At 36.4% G+C, this 20604-nt stretch overlaps 1 protein-coding gene across 7 annotated transcripts in view; it reads right to left on the bottom strand.

Moving 5' to 3' along the window:
- LOC102686692 (neural cell adhesion molecule 2) overlaps window positions 1-20604 on the bottom strand; it is a 791770-nt gene that overhangs the window by 222306 nt on the left and 548860 nt on the right. For all 7 annotated transcript variants that reach the window (XM_015361840.2, XM_015361841.2, XM_015361843.2 and 4 more), the window contains exons 4-5: window positions 18286-18429; window positions 16158-16295 (exon numbers count right to left, since the gene is read on the bottom strand). In XM_015361840.2, the coding sequence (XP_015217326.2) occupies window positions 16158-16295; window positions 18286-18429 (282 nt within the window). The remainder of the gene's footprint in view (window positions 1-16157; window positions 16296-18285; window positions 18430-20604) is intronic.

The raw sequence follows: 20604 nt of genomic DNA, 5'->3' as shown, positions 1-20604 counted from the left end.
TCAAGAAAAGGATGAGTGCAAATGTGGTCCCAACCGAAAACCTCTACACTCCGAGTGCTTGTTTTCAACAGTGAAGGGGTCACTAAGTGATCAACTTAATTCCATGTTGCAGAATTTCTTTCATGCTGGGAGGGATGTATTTTAGGATGTTAATTACTGTTTGTGTTGTACCCCAGTGGTATGATGAGCATGACACTGATGTTATCCCTATGTTGTTGCTTTCTATGTCAGCAGAACAGAACTCAATCAAACATTTATGGAATATTCTGAGAGGAATTAAGCCAACACAGCCATTAAGTGATTTTATATAGGTGTTTCAATTTTTGTCCAATAACTGTAAGATTTCCATTTTGTTTTCCCCCATATATTACCATAGTATAGAATCACCTTATACACCATGGACATCTTTCAAGAAAAAGAGGAAAAATAAACCTTTCAGACGCCTCTTTACCATATTATCTTATTCTTGGAATCATTATTTCCTTTGACAGAAAACTAACATTGGTCTAGAATTGGAGTAAACCATCAGTGGATTACCTAGGAGTGTATGTATATAAAAGAAGGGTCAGAGACAACTTTACTTCTTGAGGAGGCTCAGGTCCTTCAATGTGTGTAGTAAGATGCTACATATGTGCTATCAGTCGGTTGTAGCGAGCACCATTTTCTATGCAATGGTATGCTGGGGCTCTGGGATTAGAGCAGGTGATGCCAAAAGGCTGAACAAGCTAATCAGAAAAGCAAGCTCTATCATTGGGTCTGACCTGGACCCCCTGGAGATAGAATGATGTCCAAACTAGAGGCCATCATGGACAACATCTGCCATCCCCTCTACGACATCCTTGTGAGAATTAAGAGCACATTCAGCAATAGGCTGATCCAACCACAGTGCGACAGGGAGCGCATTCTTGCCTTCTGCCATAAGACTGTACAACTCATCCACTTTGTGTAAGGGCAGGGGCAACATTAACATGAACCTGTTTTTGGACTAAACAGTCAACTTTCTGGCTTCTCCCATCTACAAATGTTTTTTACTTTTTTGTGCAATATATGCCAGGGACTTGTGCAATATATTTATATTTATATTTATATTTATATTTATATTTATATTTATAATGTGCAATACAACTTTTGTTCTGGTTTGTTCTTTGTATATCCTGGACTGTGAGCAACTTTTTTTAGTGCACTTCTCACTGACTGTACTGACTGTATTGTATGCACTATATTGTATTGTTGTATTATTGTATCATTTCGTTACACTGTGCTGTGTTGACCATGCTAAGCTGCTGTTGCACCTTAATTTCGCTCATGGGATCAATAAAGTATCTATGTAACGGTTCATACACCTGAAGAAGGTGTGTTTTGTTTTACTTTTTATTGTGGAATGAACCTTTACCTTTTCCTTTGCAGCCTACGCATGCTGAAGCAGCTACCTAACGTTTTGATGTTATAAATTACCTGTGGGCAAACTATAGCCAGCCAGCCAGTTTTAACTGGCCCTTGTGGTAAAAAATAAATTAGTCAATATTAGCCATATTCCACTTTGTTTGGTGCCATTTTTCTTACATTTTATTTTTCATGCTGTTAGATGGCGCACGAACGTTTTACCACAGTAATTCCAAACTGTGCATTGTGCCATCTATGGGAGGCGCCATTGTCGGTCAGGGGCGTCTCAGGTATCGCCAGTCAAACATTTTATTATGAGCGAAACCCGCTGTTCATGCACACAGAATGTATGAGTCATGTGCTTCCTAGATAGATTGGTCACATGACACTGGCCACAAGAATCAGCAGTCTGTAAGCATCGTACCAGTTGACCGTGGCTTCTGTGTTTCATGTTTCTATGAGTGGTCATTTTGTGAATTGTTTTGTTACACGATCACAATTAAATTGAAACGTCATTTGGAAACTGTTCACAGTACTTTGATAAGTAAGCCTCTTGAGTATTGAATGAATGAACAGAAAACTTTTTCTAACCAAACTACAGACCCCAGCAAAGTTATTTTTTATCATACAAAGTAGCGTACCGAGTAACACAATGCAAAAAAAACTCATACTATTGGAGTACCAAGGAATAAGCAACAGATCTCTGTGAATTCTGCTGCCCTTTGCAATATCCTGCCTTTGTGAAGCTGGGTTTTCAGCACTTGCGGTTATCAAATCCAAGTTCAGATCAATAGTCAATGTTCAGAAGGAAATGCACGTTGCAATTTCAAAAATACTACCCATTATGTTTGGTGAATTATGTTAACATAATTTATTAAACAAGCCCAAATATCCATTAAGGGGGCACAAATTTATAATCTTTTGTAAAATATCGCACTGCCATAGAACTTATTTTTGACACAGGGGAGGCATGGACCCAAAACGTTAGGAAACTCTTGCTTTACCAATTTGATTCACTAGTTATAGTAGGTCCATCGTACTGAGAGGGAACCTGTTCCAAAATGAGTGGATTGAAGAAGCAGAAAGTTGACATTGAATGCAGAGTGCGCATATAAAACTGTTAAACAAAGCAAGCTGCTCTCTGAAGGGGAGCTTTTAAAGGAGTGTATGATAGAAACCATAGATATTCTTTGTCCAGAGAGCAAGAACAAATTTGAGAAAATATGTTTATCACGCAGAACATTTACCAGTTGGGTTGAGGTAATTGATGAAGTCTTGGCTTGTGAGTTGAACGTCAAGTTTTATTCAATTTTTATTTTTTTAATATTTAAAATATTTTTTTTCTCTCAGCTTATCGTTAACCTTGAACTAATAATGTTGGATTCTTACCTTATATAGGGCATAGGCTTTCTGTAACAGCAGCGTGAAGTGGCAACTATACAGTTTCAAAATTGTATGTGGCCCTTGAGACAAAAAAGTTTGCCCACCCCTCTTATAAATGCATGAATCAGGCACTTAGTATTGTACATTTATTTTAAAAATGCCTAATGTAATGCAATAATTTTAAGGTGAAGAAAATCAATTTTTTCACTTGGGGATCAAAAGGCAGAATGGGATCAAGTGTGACTTCGAGATTAGATAAACAATCTTTTACCAAGTTTGTTAGCTCTGTATGGCAGCATCCTGGTGCGACCAGGAAAAAATGCATAGAAATTTATTAAAAATGCCTATCAAACATGAACTCCTTGGGAGGTTAGTGCAACTCACTTTGCTTTGATATGGCTTTCTACATGGTTCCATTGGGGGAATCTCCCTTGATTTTTAATTAGTTGATGAGAATCAATCACCTAGTTCAGGACTTTGTGTGAATTAAATCTAACACTAGCAATTCAATACCACATCATGTATCACAAAACAAACATGTCTACTGCACCATACCATCAATTTATCAGTTTCTGCATCTCTGTTTTCAATAAAACTTTATCAAGACTGATGTGCTTTAGAAAATATACTCTTCAACATAAGATTACCGTCTCTAAGATTTATTGCTGATTAACAGATGGAAATTTTAGCATGAGGAGAAAATCAGGTGAAACATATATAATGTTTTTATTTAATTTAATATAATTGTTGTTTTTATTTTGATAAGTGAGAAAATGGCAAAAAAGACATGGGAGAGATACAAGAAAGATTAGAAACTGAAATAAATATTTTCCACTTTTAGAAAATTAGAGGATCACAATCTGAGAAGAAGAGGGAAATCAGGTTAACTAAATTATAAGTAAAAAGGTAAGTTATTAATAAAAATATGCAAAAGACAAAATCTTAAAAAATAATAAGATGGTGAACTGTGGTTGACAATAGACTACCTGACTCTTGTGTTAACGAGGGTGTCTATGACTTGTTTCATTTGCCTGTTCTGTCACTCCTTCAAATAATATTTAACTTTACTGTAGATAATGTAGGAGCTGCAAAAGCTCCTCTGTGAAGGAAGAGCTACTTTCTTTGAAAAACGATTTCAGTATTGACACATGGGTACAAAGTTTGTAGTAAAATGGAGTTATTTAACAAACAGAAAATCAAAATTTAGTAGCAGAAATTGTTGGCTATAAATTTTAAAGTAAAAAGGTAGTTTTACCATCTACTGATTTGATAAATGAGTGTTAAGTTCCCATTTGTATAAATTAAAAAAATATATTTAGAAATCATTCTTGTTGTAAATAATTGTGTTCCCAATGTGGAAATTAAAAAGTAGGTTTTTGAAATAGGCATCTTGTTGTTTAACTTAATCATAGACTGCCAAGTTTGATGGAATTGGTCAGGCACTGTATCAGAAGTCTAAGCCAAACTGACAGATGAGAAACTTTTGCAAATCAAAAAATGAAAAAGCTGATGTCTCAAAAGACAAAGCAATATGTCAGGAGACAGTGGACACAAATGCAAACATTCAAAACGAGGTACAACACGGTGGGTGTGTCGTATCAAAACGCGTCTTAACACATAATTTTTCGCCATACCGTATACAAATTAGATTATATAAATAGTATCCTGAATCACCTTGTAAAACCACGAGGTGGAGCTAAAAAAGCTTAACCTCTCATGTATAGCATGTGAGCTGTCACCAGAAAACAACTGAGTTTCTAATTCCGATCACTGCTGAGGGACAATATTTATTCAATTAAGACTTTAAGTTGTATACTCTTTAGAGTTTTAAATTTAAACTGTGTACTACAACATTTTAATCATTATACATTAAAAAGTTGATATATTTTATGAAAGCAAGATTGCTCAGTAGGACAAAAGTACACAACCTACCACCTTTATTATAAATATTTTAATTATGCAGAAATATTTTATGCATCAAAGTCTTTACAGAAGATGTTACTAATAGTATTAATAATGAATGACCTTAGTCAAGCTGTAAACCCAAAGTATTACTCTGGTCCACTGAAGCTCCGATTCACCATGCCTTTCACATGCTCATAAACAATATTAATTTAGGAACATAAACATATTATGTAAACTGTCCTGTATATTGCTGGTCTTGGTAGTTTAAAGAAAAAAATACACACCAGTATTCACTTTCTCCCTAAACATTTTAAGCATCAAAGTCTTACATGTGGTTATTTTGGAAATGTTCTTATTACTGTACGTTTATATACTTTGTTAAAACTGATTGTTTTAACCTTTTCTGAGAATATGCTTGTTATCGGAGTAAACAAAAGTATATTTTAAGAATTTGATTAATAGGGAATATAATATGGAATCACGTATCTAAAGAAATTAATAACAATATATTTATATTCATGTACTGTAACACAAACAGTAATATAAGACTTTCTACTGATATGTGTACGGGTGTTTCACTGCTTGTTAAGTGAATATATCTGTAGCATGATGGCTTAAGTGACTGAAGGCTGAGGGTGGGTGTTCAAATCCAGCTGTCGCCATGAGTTTTCTTTTAACAAATAAACATTTCTCTGAAAAACTAAAATAGCAAATATTATGGGCACTATATTGATCTTTTTATATTTCTAAATACCACAACATGTTCGAAGCTAAGTCATTTATTAATAACAATGGATAATTTCAAACTGCTACTGATATTATTACTGACAATAAATATTATCGACACTATATTGAATTTGTTGGTCTTTCTAAACATCACAAAACATTCAAAGTTAAGTGATTACAATTTTCCATGAATACTTGCACTTGTTATCACAGTTTTCAGAATTTTATTATTATTTTGGAAACATTTTTACGTCCTCCTTCTGACCATATTATTTATATACTTTATGAGAAAAGTGATAGTTTTAACCTTTTCTGCAAATATGCTCGCTATCAGAGTAAACAAAAGCATACTTTTAGAATTTGATTAATAGGGACTATAATACGGAATTGCGTTATCTAAAGAGCATGCTTGCCAGCACGGTGACATCACTACCTTTCCCTCTAAATAGCTAGTCAAATAATAGGCAGTGAAAACATTTGTCTGTCCGTGGGGGGAAGGGGGACTGTATTTCATTGGAAGGTAAGCCTATTCTACTCTAAGAATGTAGGGGGGAGGAAAGTGCCCGTGGTCTTTTCACTGATAAAGTTGTGTTAACTAAAACTACACTATGCTTAAGAGTTGTTAAACTGGTTTTTATTTATTTTTCGGCACAGCCAGACGGCCCAAACCAGTAAGCTGAGGGTTTTTTTTACTTTTGAATTATACATTTTAAACACTTTAATTTTGAAAATGCAACACACATTTTGTACAGATACAGTACAATCACATTCTCCTGTCTTCCCGTGGTGTAAAACGAATTAGCAGGTTGTAGCAGAAATGCTTGTTAATAAGACAGAATTAAGTGTTGCTGTGCTTTCCCAAATGAGGCCCCATCTCTCTCTTCATCTCTGTGGTGCAGCCACAGAGAAGCAATTCCTGCAGGCAGATTTAAAGATGTTTTCTTTTGATAAGGTATAGCCCCCAAATGGGGATGCACTTAGCTAAGCCTGGCTATCATGATCAAAGGCCATCCACTGGCGCCTATCTGTCTAGGGAGTGCCAGATGGACATCTGTACTGCATTCCTAAGTGTCAGGAGTAAGTGACTCATTTCTCACCTTGATCAACCAATCAGGGACTGGTAGGGCCGAGTAACCCACGTGGGTCTCTGATGCCCACGAAACTTTCAGCCAATGAACAAGCTGAAGTTCCTCCAGGTAAAAACAGGCAAAACAGAACTTCTAAGAAGAATTCCAGGGGTGCGAGACTATTCTAAAGAATTCCAGGGAAGGACGGCCCAGGAGCAGAAAGGCTCCCAAGGGCAAGACATTCTCGTAGCGCGCCTCCTGACCATCCTGAGACTCATCCCGGACAACCATGTAACGGCTAGTGTGTCCGAGTGCCAGAACTTTCCTTTGTTCTAAGAGTCTAGAGCGGAGGTTGCCAGAGAGTAACTAGAGGATCCACCCGAGATTAGCACCAGCAGCAGGCCTCGTCAACAGGTCGGAACTGTGGACAGCTGAATCACGATTCAGAACTAGCTCTTCATCAGAAACGAACCGGTCCTCTTCCTGACTTGCTCGGTCTGAAAAAGGGTCCCACAGTCATCTTTTCTCCTGTGCACAAACTTTGCTAGTTAAAGCCAACACCAACTAGCCGGTCAGTGAGCATCAGCAGCGCACCATCGCAAGCCGCACAGCACAGCCTGGCACCGAGCCAGAGAGCGCGGATTGGACAGCAACAAGCCTGCAACTGTTTCTTTGTGCCCGCAGGAGATCTGAATCCCCAAAGATTGGATGAGTATTCAACTTCAGTGTATTACTGCTCGAGAATTCAATTGTTTTCCCAACCAGTTGATATCAATTTAATTCCTAAGAGTTAAGTACTTGTTTTGAGTATCTAACGTAGAAGTTATAACCAAGTTCATTTACGAAACGGTGTAAATGAATGATATACTGAACGTATGTCCTCTTGATATATGTAACTCTTCGTGACTGATTGAATATATACCTTTTGTATTCTGATAACCCTCTCGATAAGATCTGTTATGTTTATGAGCATATTTTATGTATTAAAAGCTTAGTTTGCTTAGTTTCTTTATGTTCTGTTTTCATTCAGGTAAGGGTCAACTATATACACAATACTGCTGTCAGCAGGAAAATTCAAATATTCTTTACTCAGCAGCTTATGAAAAACAGCTCCTATGACGTTCAAACTGATTTTTTACACAGATGACTGACATAGCTTTGCGTTGTGAATCTCTTTTTCTAATTTAACATTTGTCAGTCTGTCTGTGGGGGTAAGGGGAACTGTCTTTCAGTTGGAAGGCTTGCCTATTCTAATTTGAAAATGAAAAAGAAAAGAAAATGTAAAACCATTTTTTTCCAAGCAATTTATCCAATGGGGCAATTTAACAGTATAAACCCCAGGAAGTTTAGCAAAGACACTTATCTGACAAAACCATGGTGATTTTCTATTAGCTGAGGGTTTGTAGAGTAGATTTGAGGTGTTTTTGGAGAGGCACAAATGTTTCTTTGGTCGAGAGGGGGGTGAGACCACTCCCTGCCGTTTTGACAGAGACACTTATTTGAGAAAACCATGGTGATTTTCTATTATCTGTGGGTCTGTAGAATAGATTTGAACTTCTTTTGGAGAGGCACAATTTTTCTTTGTGTCAGGAATGAGACTTTTTCCTGTCTGGCAGTGCACAGCTCTGTGTCAATTTACAAGGAGGAAGTGATATCATATTTTCTACAGTTGTTAAGCAGATTAGCAGGTTACTGACAAAATAGCGCACCGTCCAACACTGCCAAGTGATATCTCTTTAATATAAACAAGATCTAATACCTGGTGCAGTTTAAAAAAACAAACATTTTTTTTTAATTAAATGAATCCCAGGTGTGGGTTCATAAAGCCTGAATTACGTACTATGCTTATGATTTCAGTCCTTTGTGTATATTCTAATCACAGAGGGGGCAGAGACAGGTTAAGGCTGAAATTGAATTGGTGATCTGTTTTCATCACACCTGAAACACTGTGTAGGGGTTTTGTTCATTTACTGGGACAATTATTAATTGTAGTAGTAAGTCACAAAATGATTCTTTGATGGCTATTATAAAACCTTGCGGGATAACTCAGCAATGCACACACACTGATACTAATACACTACAATACATTTATTAATACATAAAGTGTGCAGATCTTAAGAGTGAGGGTTAGCAGAATACAAAAGGTATGTATTCAATCACGAACAGTTACAAACCAAGAGAGACATACATTCAGTATACCATTTGTTTATACTGTTTTGTTAATGAGCTTTGATTACAACTTCTACACTAGATACTTGCAACAAGTGCATCACTCATGGGAATTAAATTGATATCAACTCAGGTTGAGGCAACCATTTAATTCCCGAGCTGTAATGCAGAATGTTGAATACTCATCCAATCTCTGTGGATTCAGATCTCCCGTGGACACAAAGGAACAGTAACAGGCTGTTGCTGCGTCCAATTGGCGTCTTCTGTCCCAGTGCCAGGCAGTGCCAGCATGAGGTGTGGGGGAAGGAGGGAGAGATTCCTGCTGTGACGTTCTGGTAGTGGGTTCTCTGTAGACTGCTAGTTAGTCCTGGCTGAACTAGCAGAGATTGTGCACATGCAAAGTGACTGCAGGGCCAAGTAAGTCACACTCTTTATACGGGAAGAAGACCGGTTCATTTCCGATGTAGTGCTAGTCCTGAATACTGATATTCAACTGTCTACAGTTCCGACCGTAGTTCACTCGTTGATCAGGCAAGCGTTCATGGTGGGTTACCGCGATTCATGAGCCTTGCTGCTGGGCTAACCTTGGGCGGATCCTTTGGGTACGCGTGGGCGACCTCTGTTCTTGACTCTTAGAACAAAGTAAAGTCCTTGACTCGGACACACTGGCCTTCACGTGATTGTCCGAGCTGAGTCTGAGGATGTCCTGGAGGAGTATCTTCTGAGCCTTGTGCTGCCTGTTTTATCTGGAGAAACTACGGTCATTCATTGGTTTAAAGTTATGCGGGCATTCGAGACCCACGTGGGGTTATCCTGCCCTACCAGTTCCTTATTGGTTGATCGAGGTGGAGGATGAGTAACAGTGCACTCTGACCTTAGGGTTGTAAACTTTGGGATGAGACTCTCCCTTGGAGTCTCCCAGACAGTAAGGTGCCAGAGATGACCATTTATTAGGGTGGCTGGAGAATCTCAGCCTTTGGAGTTGTTCCTTATGAGGAAACTATCAGATAGAAAAACACCTTCGATCTGAACCAAATGGAATGGCCTCTATGTGTCCAGCACTGAGATGAGGGAAAGAGGGACTGGCAAGAGAGCAGCAAAATTAATACCTGTATGATAAATAAGCCTTGCCGCTACAATGTTAAAGTGCTAGAGGTGTAAAAAATACAAAAGTTTTGGAAATAGAGCAGTTGAAAGGATTTGTAAATATATTTTGTTAAAGCAAGTCAGTTTTTTGCAACATAAAAAATACATTTTTCCAAGAAAGTTTAGCTTTTATCTAGCCAGACCTTCATCTCATGATAAGTGTCTCTCCCGGCCGCGCAGGTTGCTGTGCCTGGCAGAAGGTGTATCTCCACACAGCCCTCTGCCCAATGTTAATGCGACACTGAAGATATTATTAATAACCTTTTAAATCTGAAGGGAGATCTAAAGGGATCCACACGGCAGAGGTCCCTGTTAGCTATTCAGAGGGAAAGACGTTGACGTCACCGCGCAGGTGAGCAGAAACAGCCTTTAATGTCAGGCGTATGCATTAAATATATTTAGATCTTTGAATTAATATCATTATTGATTTCTTTAGCCTCACAACGTTGTCCAATAATACTCTTCTTGTGTCTAATTTTTAGTTAAGCACGATTTGAGCTACAGACCATAAAAAAAGGGGTTCACTTTTTTCACATATTGATGATAATGATATCGTAGCAGTTTGAAACTGTTCGTTGTTGTTAATAAATGACTTAGATTCGAACATGTTGTGAGTCAATAGAGTGTCCATAATATATGATATTTTAGTTTTTCAAAGAAATGTTTATTTGTTAAAATAAACCTCATGGTGATAGCTGGATTTGAACACCCACTCTCAGCCTTATAAGTCAGTTACTTAAACTATCATGCCATCAACGTATCAAGTAGTGAAACAGCTGTACACATACACATAGAAAGTCTTATACTACTGTTTCTGCTACAGTACATGAATTATTATTAATTATTAATTTCTTATCATTAGTTATTAATTTCTTTAGATACGCAATTCCATATTATATTTCCTATTAATCAAATTCTAAAAGTATGCTTTTGTTTACTCTGATAATGAGCGTATTCACAGAAAAGGTTAAAACTATCACTTTTCTCACAAAGTACAGTATATAAACATACAGTATTATGGTCAGAAGGAGCACATAAAAACGTAAGACTTTGATGCTTAAAATGTTTAGGGAGAAATAGAATACTGGTGTGTATTTTTATTTAAACTACCAATACCAGCCATATACAGTACCGTTTACGTACATACAGTAATGTTTATGTTCCTAAATTAATATCGTTTATGACCTTCAGATGCGTTATGCTCCTCTTCTTTTTATGCTCAGCTACTAAAATTTCCCTTTAGTTGTAACATTTCATATAAATATTTAATACTAAGCGGATTAAAATGTGCACAGTATGTGCAAATAATGGAAGTTTCCTACATGAAGCACGACATTCCATTTTTACTATTTAAGACACAAAATACCATAGAAAGAGAATCCAGAAAACAACAGTTTACCTATCAGTCTGAAAAAAATCACGGGTTCTCTTTCTCTCTAACACTTTCCCTGGCATTAGTCCATCTATCAGCATCATAAAACAGGCAGTAGAATGAGCAGCTTGTTGTAGCTGTATACTTCCTGGCCTTACCTACCTCATGAGTCTTTATTTCTTTCTATTGCACAGCAGACAAAGTAACATCAAAGCCACCAAAACAGGTTCTCCTCACTGAGTTCAACAGTGTTCTTCAGTCCCACAAGTCTATCTGCTCAGCCAGACTGCTCTCTTGAGATGGTGTGTGTGGGGGGTAATATTGTGTGATACTGTGGTCACAGAAGCTTAAATGTATCATTAATGGATGTCTGGGGTCTGTTCCAATGATTTGTGCTGATGTTAAAGTTTTACTGCAGGTATTTGGGAAACCATGATAAAAATAAATAAATACATGTCCATTAAACACATTCTATTACCAAGCAAAGGCTAGATAATTCATGTGTTCAGGTGAGTCAGTGTGTACTACTCTTTTCTTCATGTATTCTAGTGTTAATTAATTTTTCTATTACTTTTCAGAAAAGCATTTTCACTGCTGCTTATAAAACTGAAATGGAAATCTAATAAGTAAATTGATTCTCAAAATGTAGAGAGCTTTAGGAAAATATATAACAAAGTATGCACTGTTTAGGTTACTTTAGAAGACAATGTACCAAAACAATATATGCTGTCTAGGTCATTAGATTAGCCGAAAGTAACTGATAAGCTTTGAAAAACAAATCTAGTGGTGCTTCTTCTTTCGTTTTATGATGTAATCTGTTTTGTCTTTGGGAAAGGGGAAGTGTTAGAAGGGACAAAGTGCTGAGCTTTCTCTTACAGCACAACATCTAATAAAAACCCTGTACTGCTTGTAATAAATTGAGTCTCTGAGGCACTTTGCAGAGTGGCAACAGGGCTCCCAATATTGCAATATTGAAATAAAGACCTTACTCAGGTGAAAACTCTCTCTTGTGGCTTCCTTGATAGTTATATGTCCATGAAAATGGTTTGGGGGCTCGTCCGGGATCACAAACCTGAGCGCGGACGGCTGCTGAAACTCCATCCAGACCCGGACAATTTTAGCAAATTGGACGAACCTAGGGGGGTAAACTGTTTATCCTTCCAGAGACGGGTCTGGAGAATTGGCAGAAGTCTGACATCAGTAAGTGATCCTTAAAAAAAATAATATTTCCATGACAAAAAACTATCATCTCTCGGTAGAAGTACAAGTAGGATGAATTTTATTTTTTTTATGAAATAGATATCAGGTCTCAATGATAAGTAAAAGTAATTTAAAAAAAACCTTGACACCTCATTCATTGCAGAGCTTCATTTGAGGTCTTTGATTACTGTTGTACAATGTCATGGATCACCTTCATGCAATTATGGGGCCTGCAAAGAACCCTTGAACATATTAATCAATAGGAACTACATATTTCATATAAAGTATGTATTTCTTTAAAATACTTTTTGTAACTGACAAGATACATAAACAAAAATGGTATCACATATACAAGTTACAGAACTATGTTTTGAATGAATAACCAGGTCCTGTAGAAAAGTACTATTGGTACATTATACATTACTTTTCATTCAAAGGAAGATACTTTTTCTTTTGGCCTCATTCTTTCCACATTGACTTTAACGTAGTGTTAGTTTAATTTCTTTTCCAGCAGGCTGACTCTATGCAAATAGCCACATCTAATTGACTCTGGAGTGGACAGTTTGCCCATAGATTGCCTACAGATAGCATATGAATTTGTTTGCCTTGCACATAATCAATTTCTCTTTTAAGTAATAGATTTTCATATTGTTACCTTTTTAATGAAATTAATTAATTTTTTAATGAAAGTAATACAAATCTAAACTCTTAATATGATTACAGTTATGATTACAGTTGTTTCAATATAACTATATTTGTGCACTAGAGAACTAAAGAACAATATATATATTGTTCTATATATATAGGACAATCTATACTGTCGCTATGAATTCCCTATGTCTAAGAGTGACACTGTTAATGAGTATTTGTGGTCTAACAGGACCGGTTTTGCCAAAATGCCAAAACAGGCATTTCACAAGGTGTTTCTGAGAATCAATTAGCTTAACTTCTTCTTCTTCTTCTTCTTCTTATTATTATTATTATTATCACTACTACTACAACTACCTTTTTTTAATTTTCATTTTTTCTACCTAGTCTAACACAAGTTGTGGTGAGCCAGAGCCTAACCTGACGAACAGTGGGCACAAGAAAAGATACAGTATATTCTAGGTGATGCCAGTGTATTGCAGGGTGCACAGACGGAGATAATTTGAATGTGCAAATCAATCTAGTTAACATTTCTTTGAACTGTGGGAGGAAAGTGAATACCCAGTGAAATCCCTCAAGAACATTCAAAATATATTGAAAACCAGTTTCAACTGTCTTTGTTCCATGTTAAATTAATGCACTGACCATAATGACTACAAGATGACAACTCCTTTCCAAAGAACCAGATACACCAATCAGACTGGTTTTGAGATTACTTCAGAGGGATTACGGGAGTGTTTGTATTCTGGTCTTTAGTTTTTTTGCTGTTTGCACCCCACATACTAATTCTCAGTTAAAAGACATTTAAATGTAGCAAGCGGGAAAAAATGAATTAGAAAATATTCTGTTTTTTCTTAATTCAAACTCTGAATATCAGCTATTGAAGGACTGAGGTGTTGATTCATTCCTGTCTCTTCCCCTTTGCTGGAAAGACAAGGGCACACAGAGGCTCTGCTGCTTACCTTATGCCCAGCTCATTTGGGCTTTTCAGGATAAAAACTTTTGCACAAATACCACTGAGGAAAAATGCATTTCTCATACAAAAAGAGATGTACTGTGCAATGTTAACATTTTCTTTGACAAACACATGGCCCTGTGAATCTAAATTGTTTATTAATAAGCCCTTGGATGTTAATTCAGTGGCATGAAATACCAGCACTTTCCCCATGGGTAGATTATCCTGTACTCATTGCAGGCAGAAAACAGTCTGTGACCAGCATTCAGAATGCTGGTAATGACTGCTCAATGTCTAATTCACAGTGCACCATAAGAAACAGTTTCTGAAGTGAAGTATTTCATAAGATGCCATAATACCACAAAAAAAAATATTTAAGAAAAAATGTATGTAGATGTACATGTTCTGTTATGTTTTATATATTGATGGAAATTGCTATTTTAGTCACATGGGGTGGTAGCACGTATTTATACAGTACATGTAAAGCTTATATAATTACATTCAACCAGAACTGTTTTGTAAACAAAATACATTTCAAAGTCTAAACATTTTATTTTACTCATTAAAACAGTCTCTATTCCAGTTACAATTTATATGCTTAAATAAGTAAACATAATTTTATAACTACAACTTTTATAAAGGCAATCATGTGAGATTGTCTTAATACCATAAACAGGGATTATATCAGGTAATTTATGTGATCTATCAATATGGTTACTGTCGTTGTTATATGCTAAATAATTGCATACAAAATTATATTGGAAAGAAATCCCATTTTCCCTTCAGTTCATTCTGCTTAATAGGACACTAATATTCTCAGTTTCACCCTTGAGCTCAATGTAAGATTAATAGAACTCTAAACGCAATTTAAAAGCAAAAGGAAAACAAAACAAAACAAAAACAAAAACTGACCTAATTAAAATAGAGATCATATCATTGATTTTCTATTCTATCAAATTTAATAAGCCTTGCTATGTACGTATCTATGACATAATGAAAAACAGGGCCCATTGACTGTATTATACTGAAGAATTCTGCACTGTTCAAATTGCTTTGAATATTTGAATTAAAAAAAATGAAATAGGCTTGAAATTTAGATAAAATAGAACAGAGGTAAGTGTATGGTATTGAGATCAAAATAATGTGTAGCTATTTTTTTTAGTCTTTAAACCTTTTAATTCAAATTAAAACCAATGGTTTGTATCACACTCTGTATGCATGACTTTCATTCACCTGACCCAACAGATGAAAACACAGACATGTAAATTTGAGACTGTAAAATCAATTACAGACACCTGTGGTAAGGATATGTAGTACTTATTATTGTTTAATATCCCACATTGAATTAGGTCTCACACTCCTGTGATCCCAGAAAATTGTTTTCTTCACTGACACTTGGATATGCCTTGATATTTTTTACAACCTTTTATCTGCACGGCCTGAATTATTCAAGGTCAGAACTACAGCGATGACAAGTACTTCAATTGGTAGAGTATGAATGGCTTAGGGACCAACACCATTTTATTACAAGAGATCCCATCACCCTGTGAAGCAGTGGAAAAAGCTTGCAGATGTTCTAGACGAAATGAACTGAAAAGTTATTGGAAAGTCTCTCTTGCCTGTGAAGTGAGTTTTGGAGAGTACATGCACATATGGTACATGCGCACACAACAAATCACAACTAAGACATATACATATATATTACACACAAACTGTATATATATTATACTCTATATAAGTTTGATTTTCTAACAGAACATAATAGAAACTTTTCGGAAAAGGTTAATCTGGTTTCACAGTCTTGATTGGTTCACAGAGTCTTTTGGAGATAAAAGAGCCAAAAAGCACTTGGAAGCATTTAGAGCTAAAACCATGATCAACTTTATCATGAAATTATACCCTGGACAGTAGTTTCTACCTATACCTGAAGTTCTGACAAAGATAATATAGTTTGAGAGTGAAATGCAGTTTTAGATAATTACGAGAAAAAAAAAATGTTGTAAAACAGATGTATTCAATATGTATTTACTTTCTTGTGATTTTGCAAGATGGTTCTGTTCTAGCAAGCAAGCCATTTTTCTTATTTTAATTACTGAGCACCATCTGGCTTTAATGTGTTTAGGAGTTCCTTTGGAAATGTGTGTTCCCTTTACCCACGCAAAAAAATGCTTTATTTTAACTCCCTTCTGAATGTTGCTCTCACCATTGACAATGACAGAGATATCTCTGAAGTCGATCTCTCCCCTGGCCTCCACTCTGGCCTCACAGCGGTACACTCCCTCATCAGCCTTTGCTACTTTCTGAATCTGCAGGTTGTTGTTGGGAAGAATCTGGAAGCGCTCTGAGGAGAGAGAGGAAGGGGCAAACTGTGAAGATGACAACTACTACAGTACAATTAGAACAGCTATGAAGATTCTCCATCTGAGGGCTCTTCACTCAGGAGCTACATGCATTGACAGGATGCTTCATAATCAGCTGGCATTTTAAAGCTGCAAAAATTGCTTCACTCTGGTCTGCTTTTTTCAGCTACTGCTTTAGTTGGAAACATAGTGAGCAATGCAAATGACTAGTAAAATGCCCAGCTTTAGTGTTTTGCATGGAATGTGGGCAATAGCCACTGGTAACTTTTTGACTGCGATGATAATATCCTATAACACATAAAAAAGTAAATGCTTCAAACCATCTTTTACTGCAGACACATTAAATCTCAAGACACATTATTGTGAGTAGACTACAGACTTTCTCACTGCCTTCTCACTTCTCACTGCAGTTTTTGTCTTGGGCTGCAGGTTTATATTATATACTGCATATATTTAGTGTTTGTGTTCCATGGTAAGTTTTGCATTTGCTTTGCATTTACAAAGGCCTTACAGAGTACAGATAAATGAAAATTAAATCAGAAATGTGCCCTCTATTGTACTTGCGATAGCAGGTGTAGAAATGCAGTAAGACTCTGTTTGATTCTGGCAAATTAAACAGTATCTCCTATAATTAGAATGAACAAATATTCCCAAAACAGAGATAATCTTCCCACTGCCAAATATCTACACCTTTTCATCTCTGCTACAGAATACAATTAAATACTGTTCGTTAATGCCAAAATTATATTAAAAAATATTTAAAATGTATAGTATGAGTTGATCACCTGGGATCCTATGAGATGTGCAAACTGTATAGCTGTGGCAAGATAAATTCAGACTTTCTACAGGGTAGGTTTAAATGTTAACCCCAAGATGTCTGGTTGGCAAGAAAATTATCCACATATGGGATCTTTGGACATAGGGAAATTGGATCTCTTTTCCTCCCTGTATTCAAAACATTTGTTTTTGGTAAATCTTCTCTAAGATGATAACTTATTATTAACCTGGATTAATAAACTAATTTAATATCACAGAATTGAGTGTTGAAATGCCTTGCACATTTAAATAACATTCTAGTTTCCAATGATCTGAGTGTATTGTGTTTGTTTATACATTTGGAAATTTTTATAATTTAAGATACATAATAAACATGATATTAACACTAAATACAAAAACAAAATCATACATGTATACTTCTGAATTTCACTCATAACATTTTTATTATATGTTAAAAAATACAAGTATAAGAATTATAAATGTAAATCCCTGAGTAATTTACTGATAGTACAGTAAGTCACATTGGAAAGTGCAGAGGGTCTCCCCAACACCTTTAACCTTACTCAAGTGTTAGGACATATTTGATAGGATATATTTTAGCACTATATTTGAATTACAGAAGACCCATTTGAATTTCATAACATAATAATTGATTTTAAAAATGTTAACTATGCAATTGGATTCAGGTAGCGAATTTCTCTCCTTAGGTAATTGCATTTTCAAATGTGCGTTACCTAGTCTATTTCAAAGCTGACCCTGCTACGTTTGAAATTCTGTGATTGTACATCATTATTTTTTCAGCATGTCTGCCGAATTCAGAAAATAGTCATTTTCATGTACTGCATGTGTGTGTTGCATGTGCTTGGTTGCTGTTATGATTTCACAACAGATGGGAGAAAGTCCAGCTGTAGTGACAAAGAACGTTTCTTAATGAAATATTTTAAAGAAATCAGTAGACTGTGCAATTCACTCTACCTCACTTTTTGAGCCACAAAGCACACCAAAAGCAAAAGTTATGCTTCAATAAATTAGAGTGTTACAGCATCATTGGTGCTGTGTTAACGGCTAAGTGCTGATAACTGAAATGCATTAGCCTTCCAAGTTTCACATTAGGCTGTTGTTTAATTGTATCAGCATTGTAAATGTCGAAATGCACAGGCAAAAAAATCTTGGTCCTGCCCTTGTTTCACTTACTGAAGCTGTCTGCAGTGATCTCCATGTTATTGTAGAGCCAGGTGACAATGGGCACAGGGGAACTGGTGACATTACATGCTACCTCTGCCACCTCACCCTGCCGGAATTCCTGCGGAGACTTCATTTCTTGGAATGTCAGCTTCTCTGCAAGGTTGATCAGAAAAGATGGGAAGGGATTGTAAGGCAGATAAGAGCAACATTTCTAGTCTCATTCGAATGGCATCAAAGGGCTACCTTATAACCTTCTGCACTCGTTAATACTTTCTTCTCTAGGTCAGAAAGGATTACACTAGAATTTTAGAGGGAACACCAAGATCCGGTCCACACCTCATGCTGATTGTAATCATTTGTTGTAACTTTTACATGCTACCACTGCTCAGGAAATTTTAAAAAACATAGTTTTAAATACAAAACTTGGAAAGGACTACTGGGACAAATGTGGTTTCTAACTAACATTTCTCACAAAAATTAGAAAACAACAATAAACATGTTAGACTGGTTATGCTTCTGCATCTGTGGTGTGGTGTAGAGCCTATATGTAAGTGAATTAGCATATTCTCATTCATCAGAAAATTCTACTTTCTGCCAATCTCTGATAGTCTCAGTTTGTTGATGTGAAGAATATACATGAAGTGGGAAAAAAGCAGTACTGACTGTCATGTGATGTGCTCCCTGTTACCAGTACAGTACTACTGTTTCTGAGTTGTGGATTCTAGTGTTAGGGAACAATTTTTGTTCCTCTTCAGAAATAAATAAGTCCTCTGACTGCTCCCATGTCATCACAGTGCTTCATGTTGTCAATGGTGCTCTGTTTAATCTTGCAGACAGTAAACTATAAATATGCAACATATTATTACATCCTTTTGTGGGTGCCCTATTTGTATCTTTTGTACAGAATTTGCAGCTTGAAATGGTAAATACAAAAGGAAAATTAAACTCATATCTGTGTACTCAGAATATTTATTTTAATTGCTATCCTATTCCAATCATGGTAATTTGGGTACTTGTTCCTAATCCATTCCTCCTCTGAGCTAATTTAATTCAAAGATGCTCTTGAAGGCATTAACAATGCTGTCTTTACTGGTCCTAGGAGGCAACATTGAACCTAACATTTCTGTTCTCTTTCCTCTAGATGCTGTCAGATTGTACTTGTTCCCTGTTCATTCACATCATCCCCTTCCTTTACATAAGGCAAAACCTATTAGCTGTTCTTTGTTGTTCAATAAAATGAAGCATGAAAGGGCCCTTAGTCTCCTTCACCATGTCTTTCTTCATTCTCTTTTTATTACAACCCTGCTAAATTTGCGTGGCCACATTGAAGGAAGTAATTGTCATGGCCTCTGCAGCCAGAGGGCGCTCCTTCTCTGTCCTGTCTCTCATTTCAGGTTCTTTGCTGTCTTTCCGGTGTTTCTCTCCCTGGGGCTATATATTTCCGGGTCTTTCATTCTGCCTTCACTCAGCATTGACGTTCGGATGTCCTGAAACCCACCTAGCACCAGGTCGTCCCACGTCCACTACCTGAGGGCATAGGTTTCTATACGGCATTCCCCGAACAGCTGAGCCCGGGCTAACCCCTGTCTTGCCGCTACGCATAGGGTCTTTTCTCTCTCCTGCCATTCTACGGTTGGTCCCTTCCGACATCCGTGACAGTAATCTTTTTTTGTTTTCTAAAACTGACTTTTGGCAGAACTTTATATTAACAGGTTTGTCTAAGGTCTTCAACTTTTCATTTTTTACTGTGCCACCTCACCCCAACTTCCATCCTTTTAGAGTTATGCTGATGAATTATGTAGCTAAGAATAACTGTACTCTTTTATGGAGCTGATTACAAAGCCTACTTAGAAATACACGTTTCATATAAATTCATAGTTTCACAAATGTACTTATCCTCTTATTTTTTTAATGATGAAATCTGCAGCAGTTATAGTGTATGCATCAATTTTGTCCATTTACAAAGTGTTTTATTGTTAGAAAATTGTTCAATCAAAATCAGGAGAGTTTTCTCTTTTTAATTTGTCTCATTCTTTCAATTGCTTTTCTCCACTTATTCTCATACTCAGTCTTCTTTACATACTGTATCTCTTTATTACCATGTTCAAACTAGAGACTAATCCATTTACTGAAAACTTAATAGTGCTGTTTTTGTTTGAGGACAAGGACAATATCGATCAGCAGATTTGATCTGCCAACACATCCTTTTTAAAAGGTCAATAATTTTATTTTCAGGAATAAAAGCTGAATTCAACTCTATGTCTCTCAGCTAATGTCTGCATGAATTTTATAAGCCTATGCAGCAGATTGGTCTAAACAGGATAGCAG

This window comes from Lepisosteus oculatus, chromosome 13, assembly GCF_040954835.1.
Source record: "Lepisosteus oculatus isolate fLepOcu1 chromosome 13, fLepOcu1.hap2, whole genome shotgun sequence".
Lineage (NCBI taxonomy): Eukaryota > Metazoa > Chordata > Actinopteri > Semionotiformes > Lepisosteidae > Lepisosteus > Lepisosteus oculatus.
The sequence above is the reverse complement of the archived record's forward strand: the minus strand, read 5'-3'. Positions and strand labels throughout refer to the sequence as shown.